The sequence below is a fragment of the Nesoenas mayeri genome (assembly GCF_963082525.1).
Source record: "Nesoenas mayeri genome assembly, chromosome: Z".
Classification (NCBI taxonomy): Eukaryota; Metazoa; Chordata; class Aves; order Columbiformes; family Columbidae; genus Nesoenas; species Nesoenas mayeri.
Genome location: NC_137542.1, coordinates 55,728,973 through 55,753,817, shown reverse-complemented (window position 1 = coordinate 55,753,817; position 24,845 = coordinate 55,728,973). Strand labels below are relative to the sequence as shown.

The 24,845-nt window shown below is 40.2% G+C and overlaps 1 protein-coding gene across 1 annotated transcript in view; it reads right to left on the bottom strand.

Annotated features, from left to right (window-relative positions):
- Positions 1-24,845, bottom strand: part of PLCXD3 (phosphatidylinositol specific phospholipase C X domain containing 3) — a gene marked incomplete at both ends in the record, with an annotated part of 82,864 nt that overhangs the window by 11,304 nt on the left and 46,715 nt on the right. Inside the window, one exon of the mRNA XM_080362378.1 lies at positions 12,725-13,433. Coding sequence (XP_080218504.1) covers positions 12,725-13,433 — 709 coding nt within the window. The remainder of the gene's footprint in view (positions 1-12,724; positions 13,434-24,845) is intronic.

Sequence of the window (24,845 nt, the reverse complement as noted above, 5' to 3'; positions counted from 1 at the left end):
AAGTTCTCTCAGTGTCTTCAGTGATTCATTCCATGATTATCCTAGTTAGTACTCACTCCCTGCCTATGTTCCAATTTTAATGCACTTCCCAGAACACGGATGGTCAGAATGCCACAGGATATCCAAAAAGATACTGTATTCACACCTTGGGCAGTAATATAACCACCAGACATTGCTCTATTTCCCAAGTGCTTTCCACAAATGGCTTAGTTTTAGCCAGCCATGGGTGATATCCAGCATCTGCCTTGCCTGGCTTCCCCAGCTGATGAGATCTCACCTTAGCAGAGAATGCTCTCATTGTTATAAGCTTGCCTTTTATACCACTGAATTCCAGCTCATTTCTAAATACTGCAGGCATCCAGTTCTCATTGTGTATTACCACTCAGCTTTCCTCTTTTATGATGGTAGCCTCTTACTTTGTGTTATCAGCAAACTCCACCAGCAGTCTCCTACAGCCGAATACAAGGTCCTCTATGGAACTATTAAAGATAACCAGGCTCTTTGAGGAATGCTACCATTACCTTCTCTTCAGTCCGGTTCTTCCAACCAGTCTCAACTTCATTTTCAATTCCCAAATTCCATTTTGGTTTAAAATATCCTAGTTAACACTTTACCACCTGCATGACTGAAATCCCAAAATTTTTCTGTAAAATTTCCATAGAATTAGTTACAAAAACAAATGAAGGTTGTTCAACACCATCCACCTTTAGCAAAACCTCAATAGTGTTTTTCCTACTAACCATTAAACTCTGTATCTTTATTCATCACTTCTTTCCAGTTAAGCTTTTCAGTCTCACCTTCTCCTGAAAGCTTATGGGGCCTCAGACCATTCCCCTGCCATTTGTAGATAAGAGCATTATGTTTGCTGATCTCCATTCTAAACCACTGTCTTCATAGGTTTGCTTTGATGTGCGCAATGCTCGTGCCAGTCCTTCAGCAATTCTGCTACAGAATTACGCAGATCACTCTCCTCTCTGCTTGAATGTATTCACTTAGAAATATCACAAAGAAGGCTCCAAGAGTAATTCTGACAATTCAATACTGGATGAATAAATAACTTCCAAGCTCCACACTGAATATGGCAGAACTTAACATGAAGACAGGCAGGATTAATACAGTTATTTTTCACCAACTCACAAGGGTCTATCATTAAGGTAGCAGTGGCACAGTCTACTTACTGCACTGTTCAAAGGAATCCACTGGAAAGAATAAAATCTGCTTGTTTCACTCTGGTAGCTATTTCTGCTGACCTTTGAGCTATCCTTTTTAACATAAATTACTGGCAGATTTTGTAATCAAATGCTAACAGTCATCTTTTCTTTTAACTCAGTCTTACAGCCAGCAGTCTCAAAATGTCTAGATGATGCAATCAGCAGCAACATAACATGACTTATGGCAAAATGCAGATCAGCCATAAAGCTGAGTCAGACTCTTCCACATCGCATGGTCCCAAATCCCTGACTCCAAACCACACCTACCATCATGCTGTCTGCCTTGACTTCAAATTATTTACATTTTAAAAAGGGCAGTTGAACCATTTCACTGTTGGCCAAAATAATGAGGCTGAACTTTCTTAGAGAAAAATTAAAAACAAGTTCTGACTAATTTTGCTGGCAAAAAAGTAAAGGTCCTGGAAATGTGCCACAGCATGACCTAGACTATAGTGTCTCACTGAAGAATCTGCAGTGTTTATTACCATGCACACACTTGAAATATTTTTGTTAATAATACCACTACTTTGCTTCACCAGTGGTATTCACCCTATAGCTAGTCGATAAAACTGTAATTTCCAATAATCATAAGCAAAATTAAAATAGACATTAGGAATGAGAGAAAAAGTACGATGTTGTCTGCAGACTGTCACTTGATCAACAGTGACACTGAGGGGCAAGTAAAGGCTGAGTACTTCGGTACCAGGCACCCATTGTGGTATTAAACACATCTGTCCCGAAACCAAGAACTGCTGTTCTGTGAGAAACTCCAGCATTTCAAAATGTGATTTTGTTTCAAATTAGACAGTAAGCACAAAATGTTAGCCTTTCCTATCAAATCAAGTCAAGACCTATTTCTGAATACAAAAATGAAAAGCTATGAACACAGAAACAGGATTTAATATTGCAATTAACACTGTAACAGAAATCTGAAGACAGAATTAAAAGTAATACAAAGTTGAAATGTTTTGACATAAACTATTTTGATAAAATAGTCTTCTCCTGCCAGAAAAACATTGAAAGATGCATTCCTGAAAAAAAGAAGGAGACTTCAAAATACATTTGTTTTTTTCAATAAAAAGCTGCACCAATGGGAAAAAGAACAAATGGGTTTGTAATTGCTGGGATGGAACAATTTACACAAACATGCACTTGCGGTCACACGGAACAAAATGAACAACTGTAGACCAAACCCTTGAAAAGGGAAATAAAATATTAACCAAAATACCACTGATGTGATCCCAAATTACCTTTGAAAACAAAAATGTTTTGATGATTTGGAGAGCTCTTACTGGTTATGATAAGCACTAAAAATAAGCAGACATTGTGAGAAGTCTCATGCTTCCAGTAATACTGGTAATTTCTGAATTGATCTCATATTTTATTTAAAGAGACCTCCACACTGATGAACTAGGGTTGCATATACCACAAATGAAACAAACCACATCTAAGACCATCAGGGAGAAGGTAAATTAAAAAATGCATTATATAGCTTGTAAAAATATAGCTAGGGATTCAAGAGGATGCATCAATAATAAACTAAAATCCCCCTGAAATGAAGCCAGGATAGGTATTTGGTTAAGACATGCCATAACAGAGAAGTCACAGAATCATAGAATAATTTGGGTTGGAAAGGACCTTCAAAGATCATTTAAGGCTAATCCCCCTGCAATTACCAGGGACATCTTCAACTAGATCAGGTTGCTCAGAGCCCCATCCAGCCTGGCCTTGAATGTCTCCAGGGATGTGGCATCTACCACCTCTCTGGGCAACCTGGGCCAGTGTTTACCACCCTATTTGTAAAAAATTTCTTCCTCGTGTCTAGCCTGAATCTCTCCTTCTCCAGTTTAAAACTATTATGCCTTGTCCTGTCATAACAGGCCGCGCTAAGAAGTCTGTCCCCATCTTTCCTATAGTTTCATTTTAAGTACTGAAAGGCTGCAATAAAGTCTTTTTGGAGCCTTCTCTTCTCCAGCCTGAACAACCCCAACTCTCTCGGCCTGTCCACACAGCAGACATGTTCCAGCTCTCTGATCCTTTCTGTAGCCTTCTCTGTCCTCTCCAACAGGTCCATGTCTTTCTTGTGCTGAGGGCTCCAGAGCTGCACACAGGACTCCAGATGAGATCTCAACAGAGCAGAGGAGAAGGGCAGAATCACCTCCCTCAACCTGCTGTCCACACTGCTTTTGATGCAGCCCAGGACACAATTGGCTTTCTGGGCTGCAAGCACACATTGCCAGCTCATGTCCAATGTTTCATCCACCAGTACCCTCAAGTCCTTCACAGCAGGGCTGCTCTCAATTCCTTCATCTCCCAGTCTGTATTGATACTGGGGGTTGCCCTGACTCAGGTGCAGAACCTTACATTTGGCCTTGTTGAAACTCTTTAGGTTCACATGGGTCCACTTCAAGCTTGTCCAAGTCCCTCTGGATGCCATCCCATATCTCAGGTGTGCCAACTGCACCACTGAGCTTGGTGTAATCTACAAACTTGCTGAGGGTGCACTCAATCCCAATGCATATAACACTGATGATGATATTAATCAGTACTGGTCCCAGTACAGACCCCTGAGGGACACCACTTATCACCGGTGTCAATCCAGACATCATGCCATTGACCATTACCCTCTGGATATCACCATCTAACCTATTCACAGAATCACAGAATGGTTGGGGTTGGAAGGGACCTCTGGAGATCACCTAGTCCAAGCCACCTGCTAAAGCAGGTACACCTAAAGTAGACTGCATGGGAATGCGTCCAGGCAGGTTTTGACTGTCTCCCAAGGAGACTTGACAACATTTCTGGGCAGCCTGTCCCAGTGCTCTGGCACCCTCAAAGTAAAGAAGGTTTTCTTCATATTCAGACAGAATCTCCTTTGCTTCAGTCTGTGCTTGCTGCCCCTTATCCTATCACTGGGCATCACTGAAAGGAGTCTGGTCCCATCTTCTTGACATCCACCCTTGAGATATTTATAAGCATTGATGAGATCCCCTCTCAGCCTTCTCTTCTCCAGGCTGAACAGACCCAGTTCTCTCAGTTTCTCCTCACAAGAAAGATGCTCCACACCCATGATCACCTTTGTAGCCCACCGCTGGACTTCCTCCAGTAATTCCTTGTCCTGCTTAAACTGGGACGCCCAGAACTGGATACAGTACTCCAGATGTGGCCCCACCAGAGCAGAGTAGAGGGGGAGGATAACCTCCCTCAACCTGCTGGTCACACTTCTGCTAATGCCCCCTAGGATACCATTGGCCTTCATGGCCACAAGGGCACATTGTTGATTCATGGTCAACCTGTTGTCGACCAGAACTCCCAAGTCCTTCTCTGCAGAGCTGCTTTCCAGTAGTTCTGTCCCTAACCTGTACTGCTACCTGGGATTATTCTTCATCCACTGAACAGTAAAACCATCAAATCCATATCTCTCCAATTTAGAGAGAAGGATGTTGTGGGGGACCATGCCAAAGGCTTTACAGAAGTCCAGATAGATGACATCTGAAGCCCTTCCTTTTTCCACTGATGTAGTCACTCCAACGTAGAAGGCCACTAGGTGGGTCAGGCAAGACTTGCCCTTGGTGAAGCCGTGTTGACTGTCTCGAATCACCTCCCTAAACTTCATGTGCCTTAGCATAGCTTGTGGGAGGATTTGCTTCATGATTTTCCCAGGCACAGTGGGGAAGCTGACAGTCAGTAGTTCCTAGGGTCCTCCTTTACCCTTACTCAAGCAACATAGTACACCACCATATGTGCATATATGCATATGGATTATGGCCTTACACCTGCATTGAACACTGGAAAAGAAGATAAGCCAGTTTCAGACTTCAGAGGATGTAAATCCAAGTAGGAAGGGAATAAAAGCCCATGGCTGTCCATCTTTGCTGTCCAGCAGCAAAATTAAGGAGCCCATCACTCAAGATCTGATTTTGTTCTTGATTTAGTACATAACAGTGCTTGCTGGCACAATTGAGAGTGTCACAGTACTGTTTGAAAGATGAAGCTAGGCAGGTTTTGATACCACACCAAGAAATAAATGACGGTAAGGATTCTCCTTAGTGCTATTGCTCAGAAAACAAAAATTTTCAGTCAGAAAGTGCCTGCACCTCACCATGGCTCCTACTACAGTCTAGTTGCTCAGCCTCCTTCACATGTTGATACTATTTTATGATACAACACATTATGGATGACAGTTGATTAATTACACAAACTCTCAGATCAACTGCTACAATATTAAAATCTTGCCAGAGGCCAAATCCCATTGTATGATCGTTCAGTGTCTTGAAGACATTTTTTTAATTATTTTTCTTAGTGTGAAAGACAAATACTGAAAGACATTTTACTCTGATAGGCTGTGCTATGTTGAAACAACTCTACAGCCTGGGACAACATAGACAAACTCTTACTATAATCTCTGATTACATTAAATCTGTTTCTCGGCCACAAAAAAAAAAAAAAAAAAAAAAAAAAGTAATCAGTCCTGGAAGAAAATGGAATTATAAAACATTTGCCTAGGTATGAAGTTGTAGATAAAAGATCAGTTAAATTAGGTTAATCATTTTTAGGCTTTAAGAACAAAAGAAATCAAAATAAGCTTTATATTGTGTCAAACCAGCATCTTTCACAATGACCTTGGCTTCCTGTGAAAGAATTGCATTGCATCCCACAGACGTTACTGCATTCCTAAGGAACAAACTTTATTACCTGTTTTAATAGAAGGAAAACGTGCATTTTTATAGCCTATGCAAGTTCTGCATCATGCAGAAGGCGCTACATCACAAAGACCTTTCGCCTGGGTCCTTCCCTATTTACAAAACCTTTTCCACTCCCACTGTTCCAGCCACTCCTTTGGTACAAATGTGGCACCATGGTGCCAGGATCCCTTACTGCTTCCTCTGCATGCTCTGCCCTTGTACAAATCTGGCTATAGCCTGTATGCCTAACTGTTTATTCACCCCACAAACTATTAGTTTGCAAGCATGGGAAATCATTTATCAAAATTAACTGCAGGCTCAAGGTAATTTCTGACAATGGATCCTGGTGGCTTTCTGTAGCTAAGGCTTCCTTAGCCTAACACCCAAGTGGAGACAGCCACTGCAGAAGTTGGGATAAACAAGTGGCTTCTCAAGGGAAGGTGTGGATACATTCTCTATAGATTACAACTGAAAGCCCTCTAAGGCCTTGGAGGATGATGAGAATTGCCAAAACCCATCAGGAATGATACAGCATGTGCAATAGGGTTTTAAGAGCTGACATGATTTTTTTTTACTATTTCCATCCACTTCCTACCTCTCCTGGGCCACAGAGCATCTACAGGAGACTGACAATTCAAACTTCTAAGCAGATAGTGACTGCATGTTAGTTAGTCCAGAACTGCCTAGTTCTCTGCCTGAAAACTGGCAAGGATGTGCCTGTAGATCTACTTACTCATACAGTCCTGAAGGCAATGTTTGCAGCATGCAAGTGCTAATACAATGTAGAGACATGCATGCTGTCATACCTGCTGAGTTCGTATTTGCTTCAGTTTGAGTTAAATGACTTAGTATTACACAAAGTCATTACCAGCTCGAAAGCCACTTTGTGAGTATATCTGGTAAGGCTTGTTTGTGTAAAGTGCTGTGCTCATTTTATACCTTATAAATGAAGAGGAGAATGACCAACTCATCAAGGAATCCTTTCCTTCACAATGAGGTAAAACCAGCTAGGCAGACCCAGCACCAACAAATCCATTTCCCCAGGCTCAGCACTTGTTAGCATCTATTAGCTGTAGAGTCTCCTTAGTGATCTAAGTAATGTCAGAAAGATCAAAGAAAACCCAACCGACTTAATGAGCCATTTGTTATTTCACTACAGCAGCCATGCAGATTGAAGCATGACATTTTTGAGACAAGTAGACATTAGTGACAGCTCACAGCAACGAGGCTGGAGGGATGAACATTTCCTTTTCATGATGAAAAATAATTGCTGCTTTCTGTATATGCAGGGTCAGATTGATTTCAGAGTGTGATGATGGGATCACATAAAATGTCTTTACAAGTAGTCACAGAGCCTATACTGTAACTGCAAGCAGGTGTTTTCATGCCTAACTTTAAAGTTGCAAGGAGGCCAAACAGAGGAAAAGATTGTGAGACACTCCCACCCCCTCCACAAGGAAATACCACACCAACTACCCTAAACCAACAGGCCAAAGCCAAGCCCCCAATAATGCTGGTGGTCACAGAGGTGGTGATCACCATGCAAATTTCCTCTCTGGACTAAATCCCACAGGCTGCTAATATGTATGTAGATACATACTTTTCCCTAACTAAGCATTAAAAATCCTGTGCCCTTGTATTTTGTGGCATTTTAATACTACCCCAGGCTCATGACCAAAGCCATCAGACACAACCGCACAGCACTTCCCAAGGGAACGCTAAACTAAAGTGCTTGTGCAGACAGATGCTCCCATGATAAAATGCCACTAACACACCTGCCAGCAAAATCAGCCTGGACATACATAGCGCATTCAGGATTTTATTGTGCAAGCCTGTTGATGTGGCAGATAGATGCTTCAAATGAAAGCAAGGTCTCCCTGTGCTGCTCTGTGTGGAAATATAGAGATTGCCTCTCATGTGGAAAAGACTAGAAAAGAAATTGAGGATAGTTTGAGGAAGAATAGGTATACTACAGATTTGGCTGGATTGTTCATGGTACTTTCAAATTCTGCAGAAAAACAGAATGATAGCTTGAGCCTTCTCAGTCCAGACCCCCACCCCCAAAAACAAACAAACAAACCAAAACAAACAAAAACCAAAATCACCATAACAATAAAAACACAACACACAAAACAGCCACCTCCAAAGTCAAATGCAGTGAGGGACAAGTGTGCTTGTATCATACACATCAGTGTGGGACCACACTTGCCTCTGGGCAGTAAAAGAGCTCACACATCCCCTGTGCTGGTGCTAAACCCAAACCAGCTTGTCAGAGCCTGCTGCTCTCCTGCAACCCGTAATGGAGGCAGACATCAAGGTTACAAGCAGGAAGGATGTCCAGGCAATTAGCAAAACATAGTTGTCACAGTTGCCATTTCTGTTGTTTTTCTTTTTTACATAAAATAGTTTAAGAATGGCATAAGTCAGTACCAAACAGGGATCAAAAATATCATAAAATCCCACTCTTCCAGCAACACAGAAACTCTCAAAAATTCAGCTGGCTGAGATACAATTTGGAGAAGGACTGTACTCTCAGTAACTGACTCAGAAATCCTACTTCTTGCAACTTCAGGGAATATTTTTCGTATAATACCCACCTATTCCCTAGTTAAATCTGACCCCATTTAGTTTATGACTGGACCCAAAGAAAGCTTTTTTCCAGACAGCTTCTATAGCCTATTTACCACCCCTTTTGTTAATAGTCTGGGTGCTTTGCCTCCACTTCAAAGGTTCATTCTCATGTGCAGGATTATTTTTTTTCTTTTTTTTTTTTTTAAAATTCGCTTTGGTTGCTAAGGGGTAAGATATACCATGGCAGGCAAGGATTTAGTTACATGTGAGCTACAGGGAACATTATCCTTAGAGTTTAATTTGGAAATCAAGTGACAACTGGTTGGGTATGTGTTTATTTTCTGTTTCTCAAGAATTTCACAATTTTCTGTTTCTCAAAAAGTAACACAGGAATTTTACATACTCTGAGGAGTTCTATTCTCCTCCACTATAATTCAGCCTCAGAGACAACAAAGAGAATATCATGCTTGCCTCCAGTGTCAGAAATAAAATTAGTAATTTCACCACAAATGAGAAAACAAACTAGATTATTATGAAGAACAGCACTACGCTTATCAAAAGGTTGTTCCATGACTGCCTTTCAGATATACTAAAGGCATCTGCCTCACTGTGAAGTTAATTCAATAAGCAGGGGGAACGTAATTCATTTGATATGTACTGTTTGCTAATCAAAGAGTATTTCTTGGCATCTAAACTGTGCATGACAGAACGTTAAGCCTGAAAACATATTGTTAGTCCTCAAAGAATTTCATCAAATCCAAGAAACATAATGTGCGTGCATGCAAATGATTCTTCTCATTCAAGTAATGAAGACGAAAGCTGTGTTATAAAGTTTTGTAACTGTGAGCTGTGGTTCTAGGAAGAGTTGGAATTGCTTTTCCTTTTTGTATTTGTGCAGGATAGAAAGCTTGATGACTTATGATTTCTCCTTCTTTCAAATTATTGTCCCACAGAGCATTACCTGTGATGATGGCAGCAAAGCCTGTGAGCAAGCATTATGACTGAAAAACAGTTCTGGTCTGTCTTCTATTGAATTCAGTCTTAGGAGCATGATTTTTTGATTTTTTATTTTTTTTTTTTTTAATCAAGGTTAACAAGGCCCTCCCATTCTGCATATCTGTGCTATGGGGAACAGGTTGAGGAATAACATCTCTTATCCTTCTGTAGGAGACTGCTCTATTGCAGTTGGAACATGTGGACATCCACCACGAGAAGCAGCCACAATTAAAAGTTATTAAACCAGCCACCTTGGCTATGGAGGATTATTTCACTGTGCTGTCTCACAGCATGGGCTACAAAACAGCAGAAAGGAGCACACACTGCTGCACAGTGTCTGCTTGCAGGTTTCCTCTTCTGACAGATGCTGCAGCTGAGAGCAGCAAGGTTTTCTGTCTAAGGTGGCCACTGTTCTTCAAATCTTAAATAAACTCATGGCTAACAATTCCAGAGATCAAAACCTGCTATGTTTTATTTGATCTGAAAGGATCTAAACTTCATTCTATTTTCAGAACTGAGTCAATATGTAAATGAAAACGGCCACTGTGCAGAGTTGGGGGTGGGGAAGACAAGGCTACAGATTTTATTTGAAAATGCCAAAGGAACATATCTTAAGTGTAATATTTAACTTAGGGGAAAAAAAGTGCCACACACCAGAATTTAAAAAAATTAACATTATTCCACATTTGCATTCAGATCTTTCCAAATTCAATGTGAGGGAAAAATCACACCCAAGAATGGTTACAAAACTGCTGCTAAAAGCAAGATACTGCATTTTTAATGCAAGCTCTTTGCCAGCATTTATTAATAAGCAGAAAATAGTATAAAACGTATAAATCTATGCAGCAACTGGCAACAAAAGCATATATGTTATCTACCTGGACACAATATTAGGATTTGATCTTTGAATTTATTCTGAAGAGGACAGAATAATCTTTCTAGAAATAATTAAGAAATGGCTCAAAGTAGCAAACAGTAGAGCTGCAATATATGCCGCAGCTCCTTTACTTTTAACTTACTGAAACATTAATGCAGCGAGATTGAAGAGAATTCTCTAAATTCTATTAACTGTGATGCAACCTTTAATTGCTCATCTATTTATTTTTTAACAGGATCATCATGACATGAGGAACAATTCTGAGTATTCTTGATGTTTACATTTTGGGCAATTAATATGCAAGTTCAGTTTCTATGTAGATTAACACATATTCCTAATCTGTGTCTTCCTGCAGTATATTTTTGTAATAAAAATAAGAATAAAAAATTCAAAATTAGATGCCACACTTGGAAGACTAAGTACTAGCTTAGGAGATGATTTATAGGTCCATTTCTTTTGCAACATTTGAAAGAGTTATGCAAAAAAAAAAAAAAAAAAAAAAAAAAAAAAGAAGAAGAAGTATTTGTGCAGCAGATACGATTACATACTTGTGGCTCCTGAAAAAACTCAGTTGTAATTTGGAAAAACAACATTTCCAGGTATTACAGCCCAATTATTTACTCATATTTCAAGTTAGTTATAATCTTAAAATTTGCTGTAGAGAAAGGCATACTAAGAGTTCAAAGGCTCAAGTTGTTCAGAGCTCAGCCAAACATATCCAGAATCCATTTGAAGTTTTATTTTTTCCAAACAGCTTCAACGAAGTAGATTATGAATCAGAGAAGAAGAAAATGACTTCTAATGGCTATTTTACTGATGCAGCAAGTTTTAAGAAAAACCTTGGTAGTTTCTTGATTGTGTTACTTCTTATTCTAAAGAACATTCAGAGAGATGTTTACCAGGGAAAACAAATCCCTGAAAAACAAGGTGAGCGTTTTAACAGTAAAATCCATCAACAAAACAGTATTTCAGTTCAGAGAAGTGCTCCTCAGACTCACCAGAAAAGGAGATCCCTAGTCTAGTGGAGCCTATAAAAAAATACATGAAGGATATACAAACAGCTGCAAGTGCAGTCACACAAGAACTTCTGAATCATATTCCATTGCTTATAAAACCTTCTGCACCAGTGTTTTACCATTTTGGGTGAAGTTTTTCCTCATTTTTTTCAAATTAACAGTTGCTTGGGAAAGTTGGCATAAAAATGGCTCAAACTTTCTCAAAAATGAAGCACATTTTCTTTGCAGGGTATAATGACACAGGCACCGTGTCATTTGTCTCATAGAAGGGGACATTGTTCCCAATAGACCTTCCTGGCACAGACACATCCATGCAGAGAGCAGAACATTAGCAGGCCATTGATCCCTATTATAAACTGTTTGCACTCTGCAACTCTTCTGTTCTTTTAAAAGGAAAAAAAAATAGCTCCTGTGTCTTGGCATCAAATTTCAGGTTTCCTACCAACTTGTCAAGGGCACAGTCACACATATATGCCTTTAAGCTGAAAATTGGCTGTGATCTATCAAAGTCAGAATGGTAAAAATAATGCAAGTCTTGCACAGATGGCTTTTTTTGTAACATAACAACTAATAGCCTGTCAACACAGCATTCCATTTACAGAACCTCAACAACGGCCTGCAGTCTCTTTCCTGAAGGCGTGTTAGGAGGCAAATTCACTCTAATGGTGTCCTGATATCTTTTATATAATGTGTGATTGTATGCAAAGAGAAAAGTCATGTATCTTTAAGGTGTGCAAAGATATTTAAGGATGCAAATTCTGTAGTGTTGGGCTTTGCTGATTATCCAAATGAAAAGATTATTTACCCAATACCTGAAGCCTGATGCATAAATAAAAACTTAAATAATCTAGATCAGGGGTGTCACACTCATTTTCACTGTGTCCACACCAGCCTCGCAGTTGCCTTCAAAGGGCCGAATGTAATTTTAGGACTATATGAATTTACATTTAGAAATATATAGAAATATATATTTTTATATATAGAAATATATAGATATGCTATATAAATTTACATTTAGGCAGCCCTAAATCAGACAGATTTCTCCACATCCAGTAAGGAAATCTGTAAAAAGACGTTCAGTGCTCATAGTAGGAAAGATATTTGAAAAACAAAACAAATCAAAAAACCTGCATTCAGAAAAATAAAAAAAAGGCTAAGCTAATACCATAAAATCTCATTAGGCTTTAGTGCCAGATTCTCCTTCCGTGTGTCTCTCTTTAAACATTTTAGGATTCTGCTCGAGCTCTGACTAACCCACAGTAGCATGGAAGAAACATCTGCTGGAGTTTCTTTAAAAGGAATTTGAAAAAAAAGCATTTCCAACTCACACATTCAGCACAGTCTGCACATTACCTGCCAGAAACTTACCTTTCTGTGATTGTTTCTCTGAGACCACTAGCAACCCCTTTCACCACCGTACTAGCCTTTGGTGTCAGCACTACTTGAGATATAAAAAAGGAGCCCTTCTTTCTTCTTTCAGTGATTGATGCCTGGAGGAACTGAATGAGTTTTTCTGGATCTGTTGTGTTTGCCCAGGGAGCTGGCATCATCTGGCCTGGCCAAAGAAATGGTACCTCAAGAGCCACTGGACTGTGGTAGAACACCAGCACCTGGTGTTCCTTTTCCCACAGGTACTGGAGGCTGACTTCATGGGCAAATATAGCAGGACACATTTTGTTTCCATACGTGTCTTTGAGCATTTGAACAAGCTTTTCATGATGGTATTTCTGCATTCCATAGAAGTGATTGAAGTCCAAGAAGACCACTTCTTTTGGGTGGTCAGTGAGAAACGCATTGATCTCTTCCAGACCTTCCTTGACTTTGGCACTGAATAAACCATGAGCAAAGTAGAGTTCATTGTCTGGGTCTCTGGGCTTGGTGGAAATTCTAAGGTCAAAATACCGTATACCTGCCTCCAGCTGGCTGGTGAAGTTCATGGTCTGTGTAGCCAACCACTTCCTCATCAGCTTCTTAGCCACAGTCCCAAAAACAGACACAAAATTCTGGACCGTCTCTGGCTGTTCAGGCCCAACTGGAGAGGCTTCATCGATGTAGAAGCTAAATGAGTCATGAGACCCTAAAAACACAACAGAGAAAAACAATCAATATTGTATTCGCCTAGTAAAAGACATTAGTGATTCTTTCTTAACAAACGTGATTTTCAGACGTACACCAACACTCACCAGCAGACTTTTCTCAATACACTACATTTGTCTGGCAGCATTTACCCCATCAGTACCTCACAGAGACTTGAAGGAAAAGTAGTGTCTGTTACACTGCTTGTCTGTGCACTTCCTCACTCTCTTCTAGCTCTTACTTATGCCATTAAGCTCACTGAAGTCAGCAGGCTTCAAACATCAAAGCAATCCTGGTGTAACTCCAGCAAAGCTAGTCACATAATAAATGCCTAAAGCCAATGAGGAGGGTCTGGCCCTGCACACGGAATCATGCACTGTCTAGTTTGCAGAACCAATTAACCAAACCAATCCAACATCTCCCACACACCTTTACAGCCAGCTAAAATATGTACCAAGGACACAAAACTTTGCAATGTTTATCTTATTTCCAGTCTGATCTGGTCATGAACAAGGTTACTGAATGTTGTTTTCCTTTTTAAATTGACATCTTAATTTTTTTGCTTTCCTTTCCTATGTAAGTACAACAGAGCCAAGGATAAAACTGCATTCTGCTGATAGAATACAGAAACTTCACTACACGCTCTTGACAAGAACAAGACATAGTATGTCTATGCACAGAAGTTATCATTTTCCATAACATAACACAGTTGAATACAAGTATGTAAGACAATTTACTACATAAAACTCCCTCTGTCTCAAGGTATGTCCACTAAAAAAACCGAACCGAACCGAACCAAACCAAACCAAACCAAACCAAACCAAATCAAACCAAACAAAAAAAGCCCACACAAACAAAAACCCAAACAACAACAACAAAAAACACACTAAAACTAAATCAAAACCAAACATATTTTGCTCAGCATGTACATGAAAGCAGATGATGAAGCTAAGAACACCTGCGAACACATGTTCATTCCTCTGTAAGGGACTTCCTTTTGCTTTATGGAGAGATGAGCTGACTGTAGGAGATGCACATCACCCCTGCCTACCACCAGCCTTCTGAATACCTGGTAGTGAAATCTGGCAGTTGAAACAGAAACACTGTCTGGCTGCAGACAGAGCCACACTCCTGCTGTCCCAGCCAAAGGGGATGCTGCTGGTTAGACTGAACTGGGTAAGCAGGTCTGCTCCTCAGCCTACAACACACCACTTGCAGAACTACTTCAAGGTCAGCTAGACTTGTATTTCTGAAATGGACTGTAGCACTAGGCCCTCCGAGATCCAAATCCTAGCATCAAAATGAGTTCAGAGCACAGGTCTTGCTTGCTGCTTGATGCTTTTATAGGTGTTTTTCAAAATTATTTTCCAAAGCACACATGCAGTGGCAAATAAGTATCACACTAATGAAATCCTTCTAGTCAGTCATTTCTAATGGCAATGCTATTTTAACTGAACTGGAACAAACCCTATAAACTGAAGTGACAGCTATAACATTTTCTTCTTTAACAATAAATGGAGTCATGACAAATCATGTTAGACTCTGGCTTGGATATGGCTTTGTTTAATCTGAGAAATGTCTTAAAATTTTGCACACTACTGCTTTTCATGGCTGTCTCTTTGAACTGCATTTGACTTTAAATATTAGATAAATTTTCCATTTCGATGAAGATTTCCACTGCTAAGTGTTAAAGCAATAGCATATTCCTTGCAGAACCTGATTAGATCATTGAGTATCTGGTTACACACTGATATCCCAGGGGACCAGATCTGCATGCAGAATTTTAATGGCAAAACAAATGCCACTTGTGTTTCAACAGTATTACAGGGAAAATCAATGCGATACATTAAATGTTCTGCTCAATGTAACCCACACTAATCTAGAAATCAAAGCAAATCCAGTCTTGTTTAAAATAAGGCATAGTATTGCTATTAGGAAGGGATGGGTCTTGTAAACTCTCACTTTGGTCACTGAAGTCCCTTTTATTTCAGTAGGATTTTATGTCAGAATAAGTACTTACATAAACATGATCAACTGATTGCAGCAGTAGGCTCAAAATGGTATTACAATTAATTAAACGATTTGTCCTTTTTTGTCTATTCTACAGGCATTGGACTGCTTAAGTTAAGAGAGGCAGGACAGTTCTCACAGCAGAAAACTAAGGTGAACAACTTGTCAGCAGGTAGCTTTTACCTACTGGTAACAAAAAACACAGAGAAATAAGAGTGTAGTGGTGGGGAGACACCACAGTTAGATATAACTGGGCTTAAAAGGAGGACAGTTTATAAAAATATTTTTTCTTAATTAATGTCTTCATGGACACATTTGATCCTAAAAATAAGGATCCCTATGTGGAAGGTACAGAAAAGACCACACAGTGCATTAAGAACCTTCATGTTTCGTAATGCAAACAAGGAAATCCTATTAAATAGCACAAAAAGAAAATGTCTTGACTTGGCTGGCACCGAATGAAGCAGATGTCGTCTATTCAAGAGTATGTAAAGATTCCTCCTGATAGAAAAATACAGCAAATGTTTTGTCTTGCTATATGCATATGTAATTTGAACAGATCGTTTAAATATTTATTTTCATCATGCACACATTCACATTTCCTTTTGCCTTCATCCTGTCCTGTTGTCTTAACCAGTTTACTGATATAATTGGGGAAATTCAAAATCTTTACACTGGGCAGACCAAATTAGAGTATTTTTGTATGTTCTTTTCCACTGTCATGCTGGAAAATCACTGTGTTCCTAGTAATGAGAGAATTCTGTACGAACATACACTTGTTTTTAGCAACCAGGTTTCCTTCCAACATTGTTTTGCCTCATGGGGACATTCCAATCCTACTTTGTCACTAGGAAGTGGACTTGCAGGTTTTCTGTATCACCAGACCTCAGGTCCTATGAAGACAGGATGCAGAGTATATTCAGAAATACTATACACATTGACACCTCCAATCTTTGGAGGCCAGCAGTACTTGTACATCAGCTATCTTTATTATAGTTGGGCAAGGAACACATTGACCTAATGTACGGGACAGTCTCCACAAGACTTCACTGCAAGCTCACAGAGCTTGTCCAAAGTCCTGCAGGGAGAAGGAATAAGCTGATATTCCTCTTTTGTGCAAACGTACTTTCTCACCAGTTTACCAAGTGTCTAGCACTTCCTTAAAATATCGCACACTGTTTTCTCACTGATTCAACAACATAACATATTGTTGATCCAAGAAGTCAAGGATGAAGGCTTATGTATGAGGATCACAGGAATGGCAAACAAAGGGTAAACATGGTGTGCATATGCTACGGACTTCCCAGTCAATAAAATAAAGTGGACAAAGCCTTATTTAAAAAAACTGGAAGCCTCATAATTACAGGGCTTGTTTTCACAGGGAGGCATTTGCTGGGAGAGCAGAACAGCAGGACACAGGCAATCTGGAGAGCATCAAAGACTTTTTTTTCCCAGGCACTCCTTTAAGGCACACTGCTGAACATCGTATGAATTAAGGAAAATACGGCTAGGGACATGAAGGCTGATGACAGCCTTCACCAGAGTGAATATGAGATGATACAAGAATTTAAAATACTGAGGAAAGCAAGTAAGGTAAATAGCAGAATAAAGATCCTGCATTTCAGAGAAGGAGTCTTAGCTTGTTTAGGAAATGGGTAAGGGGTAGCCTATGGGAGAATTAAGTGCCAAGGGACTCAGAATAAATGGTTGAACTTGAAAAACAATGTCTCTAAAGCACATGAACGGTGTGCAAGAAAACAAAAAGGTAAGGCAGGAGGCAAGTTCGGCTGAATTAATAACTCCTGAATGAACTCAAACTTTAACAGCCCTGTACAGAAGGTGTAAGCATGGACAGACTTCCTAGGAGGAACAGAGAAAGAATGTACAGAGGGAGTTAGGAAGGGCACAGCTTAGCTGGAGTTCCAGCAGGGGATGGGAAACACAACAGAGAGCTCCTGCAGATTCATCAGCAGCAAAAAGGAGCAAGGAGAATGCTGGGTCACTACTGAACAGGGCAGGAGACCTCATAATATGGGACAGGGAAACCACTGAAGTACTTGGTGTCTTCCTTGCCTTAGTCTCACTGGCAAGGTTGGCTCTCAAGCACGCCATGTCTCTCTGTCTAGTACTATATCTTTTTCAAACTGCTTCTCATTAGTAAAACATCACTGAGTTAATGATTACTTATATATATTAGACACACATAAGTAGTTGAGACAAGACAGGATTCATCTGAACATGCAGAAGGTGCAGGCCAAGTTCACTGTAAGGCTGTCATCTCTCACCTTTGGCAGGTCATGTTGACTGGAGGAGGCAAAAGTTACAATCATCTTTGAAATGGGAAAGCAGGGCAATCTAGGGAATGACAGCCTGCATTCATTTCAGTCCCAGGGAAGATCACAGAGCAAGTCCTCATGGAAACCATTTCCAGCTTATGAATGGTAAAAAGGTGACTGGGAACAGCTACCCTGGACTTAGCAAGAGCAAATTATGACTGACCAACCTGATTGCCTTCTAGAAGAGAATGACTGGCTTTGAGGAAAACAAACTTTTACTTCAGCAAGGCTTTTGACACAGTCTCCTTTCATATGCTTGCAGTCTAACCGGGAAGATATCAACTACAAAAGTGCATTATAAGGTACGCAAAAAACTGCCTGGACCATCAAGGTCAAAAGGTTGTAACTGAAGGTTCAAAGTCTAACTTGCAGTAGATTGCAAGCTAATTCTGTTTAACATCTTCATCGATGACACAGACAACATGATGGGGAGCACCCTCAGAAAGTTTACAGCTGAAACCAAGAAGGGAAGAGGTTAATGCTCTTGAGGGGAAAGCAGGTATTCAGAGAAACTCTAGTGCAGGAGAACAGCTTGATGACAGGAACATTAAGAAGTTCAAAGAAAAGCTGGACCCAGGACAGACAACTCCATTCAGTAGCACAACTTGGGACAAACTGCCTAGAAAGTGCACTGCAGAAGACAACTTGTTCACTTGGACATCAGGAAAAAACAACTTCCCCACAAGACCAGTTAAGCCCTGGACTGGGACACCAGCAGGGCTAGACTCTATGCCTGGTTCTCAATGCTTGGCTCAATACCTTATCTCACTTGGAGGTAGCTCTGCCTTGAGTAGGGGATGGACCAGGTGACTTCTGGAGCTCCTTTCCAACACAAATTATCCTGTGTCTGTTTATTCCCCCCTACCACAAGATTTTTAAAAAAATAAAATAAAATAAAATATGTGTTTCTTGTTTCTCAGCCTTAGGAGTAATTATCAAGAGACATTTAAAATGTCTGCACCAGCCATGATCCAAAGAACAAAAGTGGCCAGTTTCAACCACCAAGACATAAAAATTTCATGAAATTAGATGTGGCCAAAATAATTTAGATCTTCAAGCGTAAAATGTGCAGTATCACTTAGATTGCAAGATAACTGTTGCTATTACTTTTACTAGGGAGAAGGGTTTTCTGTTTTCTTTACTGAATTCCCTTAATAGAACAACTGGGAATATACAACCCACTGCAGCTCAGCTATGGACGTATTTATGGCTTCCCTGGAGGGCTGAAACCCCCATTTAAAAAATAATTGGGCTCACAGTTGAAAAAAATCCCTCAGGGAGCGTGCGTTTCAGTTCAGAATCGTTTCTTGAGTCCCATGGAGATTTACAACAAGGCATAGCAAAACTACTATTTTTGGTGGCTAAGCTTTAATATGTCATTCATAAAGCCGCCAAGCGTAGCTGAACTTCACTGTGCCCTCTCCTTGCCTCACTGTTGGCTCTGGCCATCCCTCATAACAACAGCTTGGTAAACCACCTAAAACAGAGGCACTAAACTGAACAGCACTGCCTGACAGTAATCACACCTTGGAAATCCACAAGTCACAGAAAAAGCACAGAGAAGCAAATTTTAAGGTTTTGGCATATTTTACTCTCTTACCCTTTTCCCACAGATTTCAAGATCCTCGTCTCTGCACTGGGAGTTATCCAACAGCTGTTGCAAGTGGAGTCTTTTACTGCTCCTTTGGGTGTCGTTATGAGGTTTAGCTGCTGTTGTCTTTCTATCCTGAGGAGATGACATCCCCTGGTGACTATCCCTGAAATGTCACATGCAGTGCAGCCTAACTTTCTTGAAAGCACCCTTGTCAATTAGGGCTCTACAGTGACTGATAGCAAATCAGAAAACATTTCTTAGATGCTGTGGACAACAGCTAAGACAAATTCCATGACCTCTGGTACACAAGAGACCAATGCATGTTCTTGTAGTCCCATTTGATCTGTTCTCACTGACTTATTTGGCCTTAAAAAAAATTTAAAAAATCAATCGAACAAGGAAAAAGACCTATGAATCTTCGCATGTCACACTGCAATTTCAAGGATTAGCAAAGCCTAGTCATGAACACCAGAGCTGGTCCACCCCAATATTGTGTTTCCACCTTTTAAAGATGGTTGAGCACTGTTCTATGCATCCAAGCCACAGCACATCCCTGGAAGTCAAGAGGTATGGCGAAGAGCAGCGCAATTCAGCCTTCAAAGTCCAGTTACCTTTAGCATTCAAACCCTTTGGATGATACAAGTTTCATTTGATAAAAAGATTACTCAGGAGAGCAAAACAAAAACAACTAGGCAAAAAAAGAGATTATAGATAATGCAGTGACTCAACTTCCCCACGTGTAACCACCTCCCTTATCAGCTATTCTTCTAGTGTCATCACCAGTTGTGTACCCCTGACACCAACCAAAGATCACAGAGCTCAGTCACCTATATACACTCAGTTCTCCACGACCCAAAGGCATAGAAAGAGAGACAGCCACTACCTCAGGTAATTAAAAAATCCAGAAAATGAATGAGTCAGAGTAAAAACAAGAGCAGATATATGACCCATTCTTGTACCCAGAGGCCCAGTGGCTATGTATCTGATCCCAGAGAGATACAGGGAGAGAAAGCAATCCCCAAAACTTTTGTTATGTTTTGTGCCTGAATTAAGAAGTCTGCAGAGACAGAGCTGACCAGCTCCCAGGTCTCACCCACCCAAGCTCCATGGTCACCACCAGCCAAACCTCTATGGTTAGCCAAGGGTGCAGGTACATGGAGAAGAATGTCATCCACAGTCTTGTTCCCCCACATAAACCTCCAACAGTCACATGGGATTTCTACATCCCCCCACCTATGAGCAGTTCCCTCCCTGCCCATGAATCAGCCCAGCTTTTCAGGCAAGGTTGCCTGTAGCACGACACATACCTTTTAGCTTTCTGAAGGCTTAGAAAACCTTCTCAATGGAAAACCAGAGCAGCGGATGCTCTTTCCAGAGTCTCGGCCAGCCAAACAGCCACACATTCTTGTAACTTAGTCTCACTGGGAAATTGATATTTTTATTAAAAATTTAAAAAATGGACTTTTCTTTACATGAGAGGAATACTTTTAAAATAGGTAAGAATGTCTGTGTTTTATTCAAGTGAATCATCTGATCAGAAAGTGAGAAAAAAACATTTTATAAGCCTCCATTTTGTAGGTGGTGAGCTAGCCCATACATAAATCAAACTGAATCACCCCCTCTCAAGCAGTGAAAGCAGAAGAGCTATTTCGTTTTTTGTATATAAAGCCATAAAGTTTCTATTGAAAAAACAACAAACCAAAATGAAGACATTTTTAAAATAAGCCCATTAAACAAAATTGAAAAGTCTGTGAGGTTACATGAACACAAATCATTCCACTTCTTAAATCAAATCTTTTTCCAGGTCATTACAGTACAAACAACTTTATATTCAGACCACTAAATCTTCCAAACTCAATATCTTTAACCTGTTAAGTAAGCATTTTAATTATTTTAAACTATAACTACAGGGGTGAATTAACTTTGGTTTTCAATGGAAGATTACTGATAAAATACAAATACAGAGCCCAATTCTAAGTATGCTTAACTATTTGAATTATTTTAATTATGTGCACGAATGTCTGCAGGAAAGAGCCTCATTTTGCCTTAGCTTCTTTCAGAAGAATAGAATTCCAAATTGCTTTGGAGTTACATTAACACCAGATAAATTGAAGTCATCAAATACTGCAGAGCATGAAGAGGCAAGCAGTGACAAAAGAGAAAATGTATTCTGGTCATGTTTTAGAATGTAAGCAAAAAAGGTGACAAAAGTGACAGAGAATGAAGCTATTAAAGTAACATTTGTTACATGACTATTAAATTTGCAAAAATTTAGATTCTGCTGCAAATAGAGCACAATCACAATTTACCTATCAGATATCCATTCCCCAGTCTGTCCACATCCTCTGTGCCAGTCCTACTACCTCAAATAAACTCTTCTCTTTCTCCACCTGTACCCCTTTCTGCATTGAAGACCTCAGTGCATATGAGGTCTGCATCTGAGTGCATCTGCATCTCAGAACTGGTAGCCTCCCCCTTAACCTCCACTTCTTTATCTCCTGCAGGAGATGAAGGTCCATTTTCCCCTCCATCACCGGGTGAGTCCTGGACCAGTCATCAGAATTGCACATAAACATAACTCACACCTTGGTCCTGTGCCTAGGGCCATGGCATCAGGAGCCTGCACTGTGCTGCCTTATCAGGACTGTTATTGCTGGCCAAGTTGTGTGCCAAAGTGACAATCTGAGCAACCAGATAGGTGCACAGTAATTAGTATGCAAACGTTTTAACATGGTTTGCTTGCAAGTGTGAGCAGAACTACTTTGTATTAAAAACCACTTCAAAGTCGTATTTTGTCAACTTCTGCCAGGCATGGTTTCTAAAACTGCTTCTGCTATAGGTGGAACTCTGCATTTCTCAGCCAAAACATCTCAGCTGAGTCACAGGACAGGACAACCACAGATGCACCAACTACTGGATCAACGGACACAGCCTAGAGCTACATGTGGCAAAGTATAAAACATTCAAAACCCAGCATATAGCAACTGCTCTTTGATCAATGTAATCCAAAACAGACACTTTATCCTTCAGAAAACCACAAATTAGTTGAGTTTGGAACAGACGTCTGTAGGTCATCTGGTCCAACCCCCGCTTGTCCTGCATCCAAAGAGAAGTGAAAGAAAGAAAAATATTTGCACACATTACTACAAATCAATGAAGACTGCTCAAAAAGAGCTGTCTGAACCAGCTTCTTAGCTAGGAAGAAAGAAGAACTGGTAGTCTAGAGGTGGTATCCCATATCTAGTGACCACCTTTCAGACTTGAATGACTATGTTTTTGTCCTCCCTATAAACAAATACAATTTTCATGCACAAGAAAGGACTTTAAGTAACTACTTACTCTTGCTCTTCTGGCATCTCCTTATCTATGAAATACTCTTGAGTATCATTTTGGTTTGTGCTTTTGAACGTGGCTACAATGGCCTTCAAGGGAAGCCTACAACTCTTGACACTGCCAGTAATCTCCACGACCATGGCGAACGACGCTTGACTCAGGCCAAAGCTGTCACCATTTTAAGTTGCTTTCTGAGGGACAGCTTGTGGACTACAGCAGTGCCTGCACTGGGGAAGTGTTTCTGGCCACTAGACCGAGCCAAGGTCATTGCCTCGGGCTTCTTTCCTATATGAACCCACTTCCAAAATCAGACTTGTTGGAAGGTGGGGAAGTATTTACTTGGCTTTAAGGCCCAAGACGACGGGCATTTATCACAGTATAACAGGGAAGTTTTGCTAAAAATCTGATTAGGTTACTTATTATTCAATGCATACTACATTTAGTGTACATAAAAGTCCCCACATTCAGACTCTTACATGTCCCTCCTGCAAACACAAAGACCAGCTCCTGTTTCTCTTAGAACACTGCATCAGCTAATTCCACATTTCAAATTCTCAATACTCTGTTGAAAAGTAAAGAAATAAGAAAAAAAAACAAACTGTAATTGTATTTCTAGCTCTCCAATGTGAGCACATTCACAACTACGGACAACACGAAGCCAATTCTGCTAAAGAAACTATTATTTAAGAGAAAATTAGCACATGCTGCCCTCCTGAGAGCATGTTTCCTCTCTCATGTAATAATTTCTTTACTTTCCTGTTATTATTTGTGTAGGAGGAGGTGCTATGATGTCTTCTGAGACACTGCTAATTGTAGATAGCCTCCTACCTCTTCCCAGTCAAACCACCTCCAGAAATATTTTATTGCAGGCTTCGTGCAGCCAGCACACAGAAGGCAGCACGGTGAAGCAGTACATGAATGGCAGGGGCTTTCCAAGAGCCCCAGATTACACTACTCTAAAAGTTCACCATGAAGTGAATTATTAGTTTCATCAAATGTTGGCTCTAAACACAACAGTCTTCACTCTGACAAATGTAGGATTAACACCGCTGGAAACCTGAAAAGGGGCTGCAAGATCAAGCCACAGCGCAGAGCTGATCACACTAATTCTCATGTTTAATCAGCTCAGTGGAGACCTTGCCCAAGGCCACAGCAGCGGTGGGGCAAGCCCTGAGCAATCGCACTGCTCACCACCTCTCTCTGTCTCCACAGCCACTAGAGCCAAACCCCACTGCTCTGCCGAGCGTAAGTCAGATTTCCTGCAGACATCTAAAGGCAAATAGCGTGGGGAACATTTTTCTTTATAGAAGTCAAAATTATCATGTTGAGGACTGAGAGGATCAGCTGGTGTGCCTTGCCCAATATTTTTTACAAATGTGATGTAAACCTCTCAGCTGTACACAGAATAAAAGGTGGAGGAGGAAGCCAGTAATATCACCTGTGCATATACCAAATGCAAAAAAAAAGTCAACTTTTGGAGGTTTTTGCAGTGCAGTGCAAATTTTAAAAGGTGCAAAAGCCTTAAAATTTTTAAAACCTCTCCTACAATAAGCCACAAAAAAATTATTTTTATTTGTTTAGTGTAGCGAAACTGTAAAGGTGATTTCACAATGGCTTCTGAACAGACGCATAGCAGAAATCCTGTAGTAGAAGGTGGCTCCCTTCACCTAGCAGGCTAAAACCCATCAGGATTCCTGGAACAAGAACTTCAACTTGGACTTACAATAATCAGTAAATTGGCTCTTATTTCTGGCACAGCAAGAGTAACTACCAATTTTTTAAAAGAATCTTTGCATAAGGATTGACCAGGCACCTAAAACATACAGTTTAAGATCATCAAAAGTTACAACTTCAAGAGCAGACTGGACACAACACTATGGCTTGCATGATACAGGTCAAGCGCTGCGACAAGTAGACTGGCATGGCCTTCTCATTTATTAATTTGACTGCATATATGAAGATTGAATAGAATACTCTATATCACATTAAAAAAGCACCACATACAACCTTGTATTTTATGGTCAAATATAATCTGAATATGAATTATTTATCTCATCACTTGGAAATAAAATACTTGCAGGCATAGCTGTAGCTACTCTCTATCACCACTACTCCACACATGACAATTTGTCCACGTTTT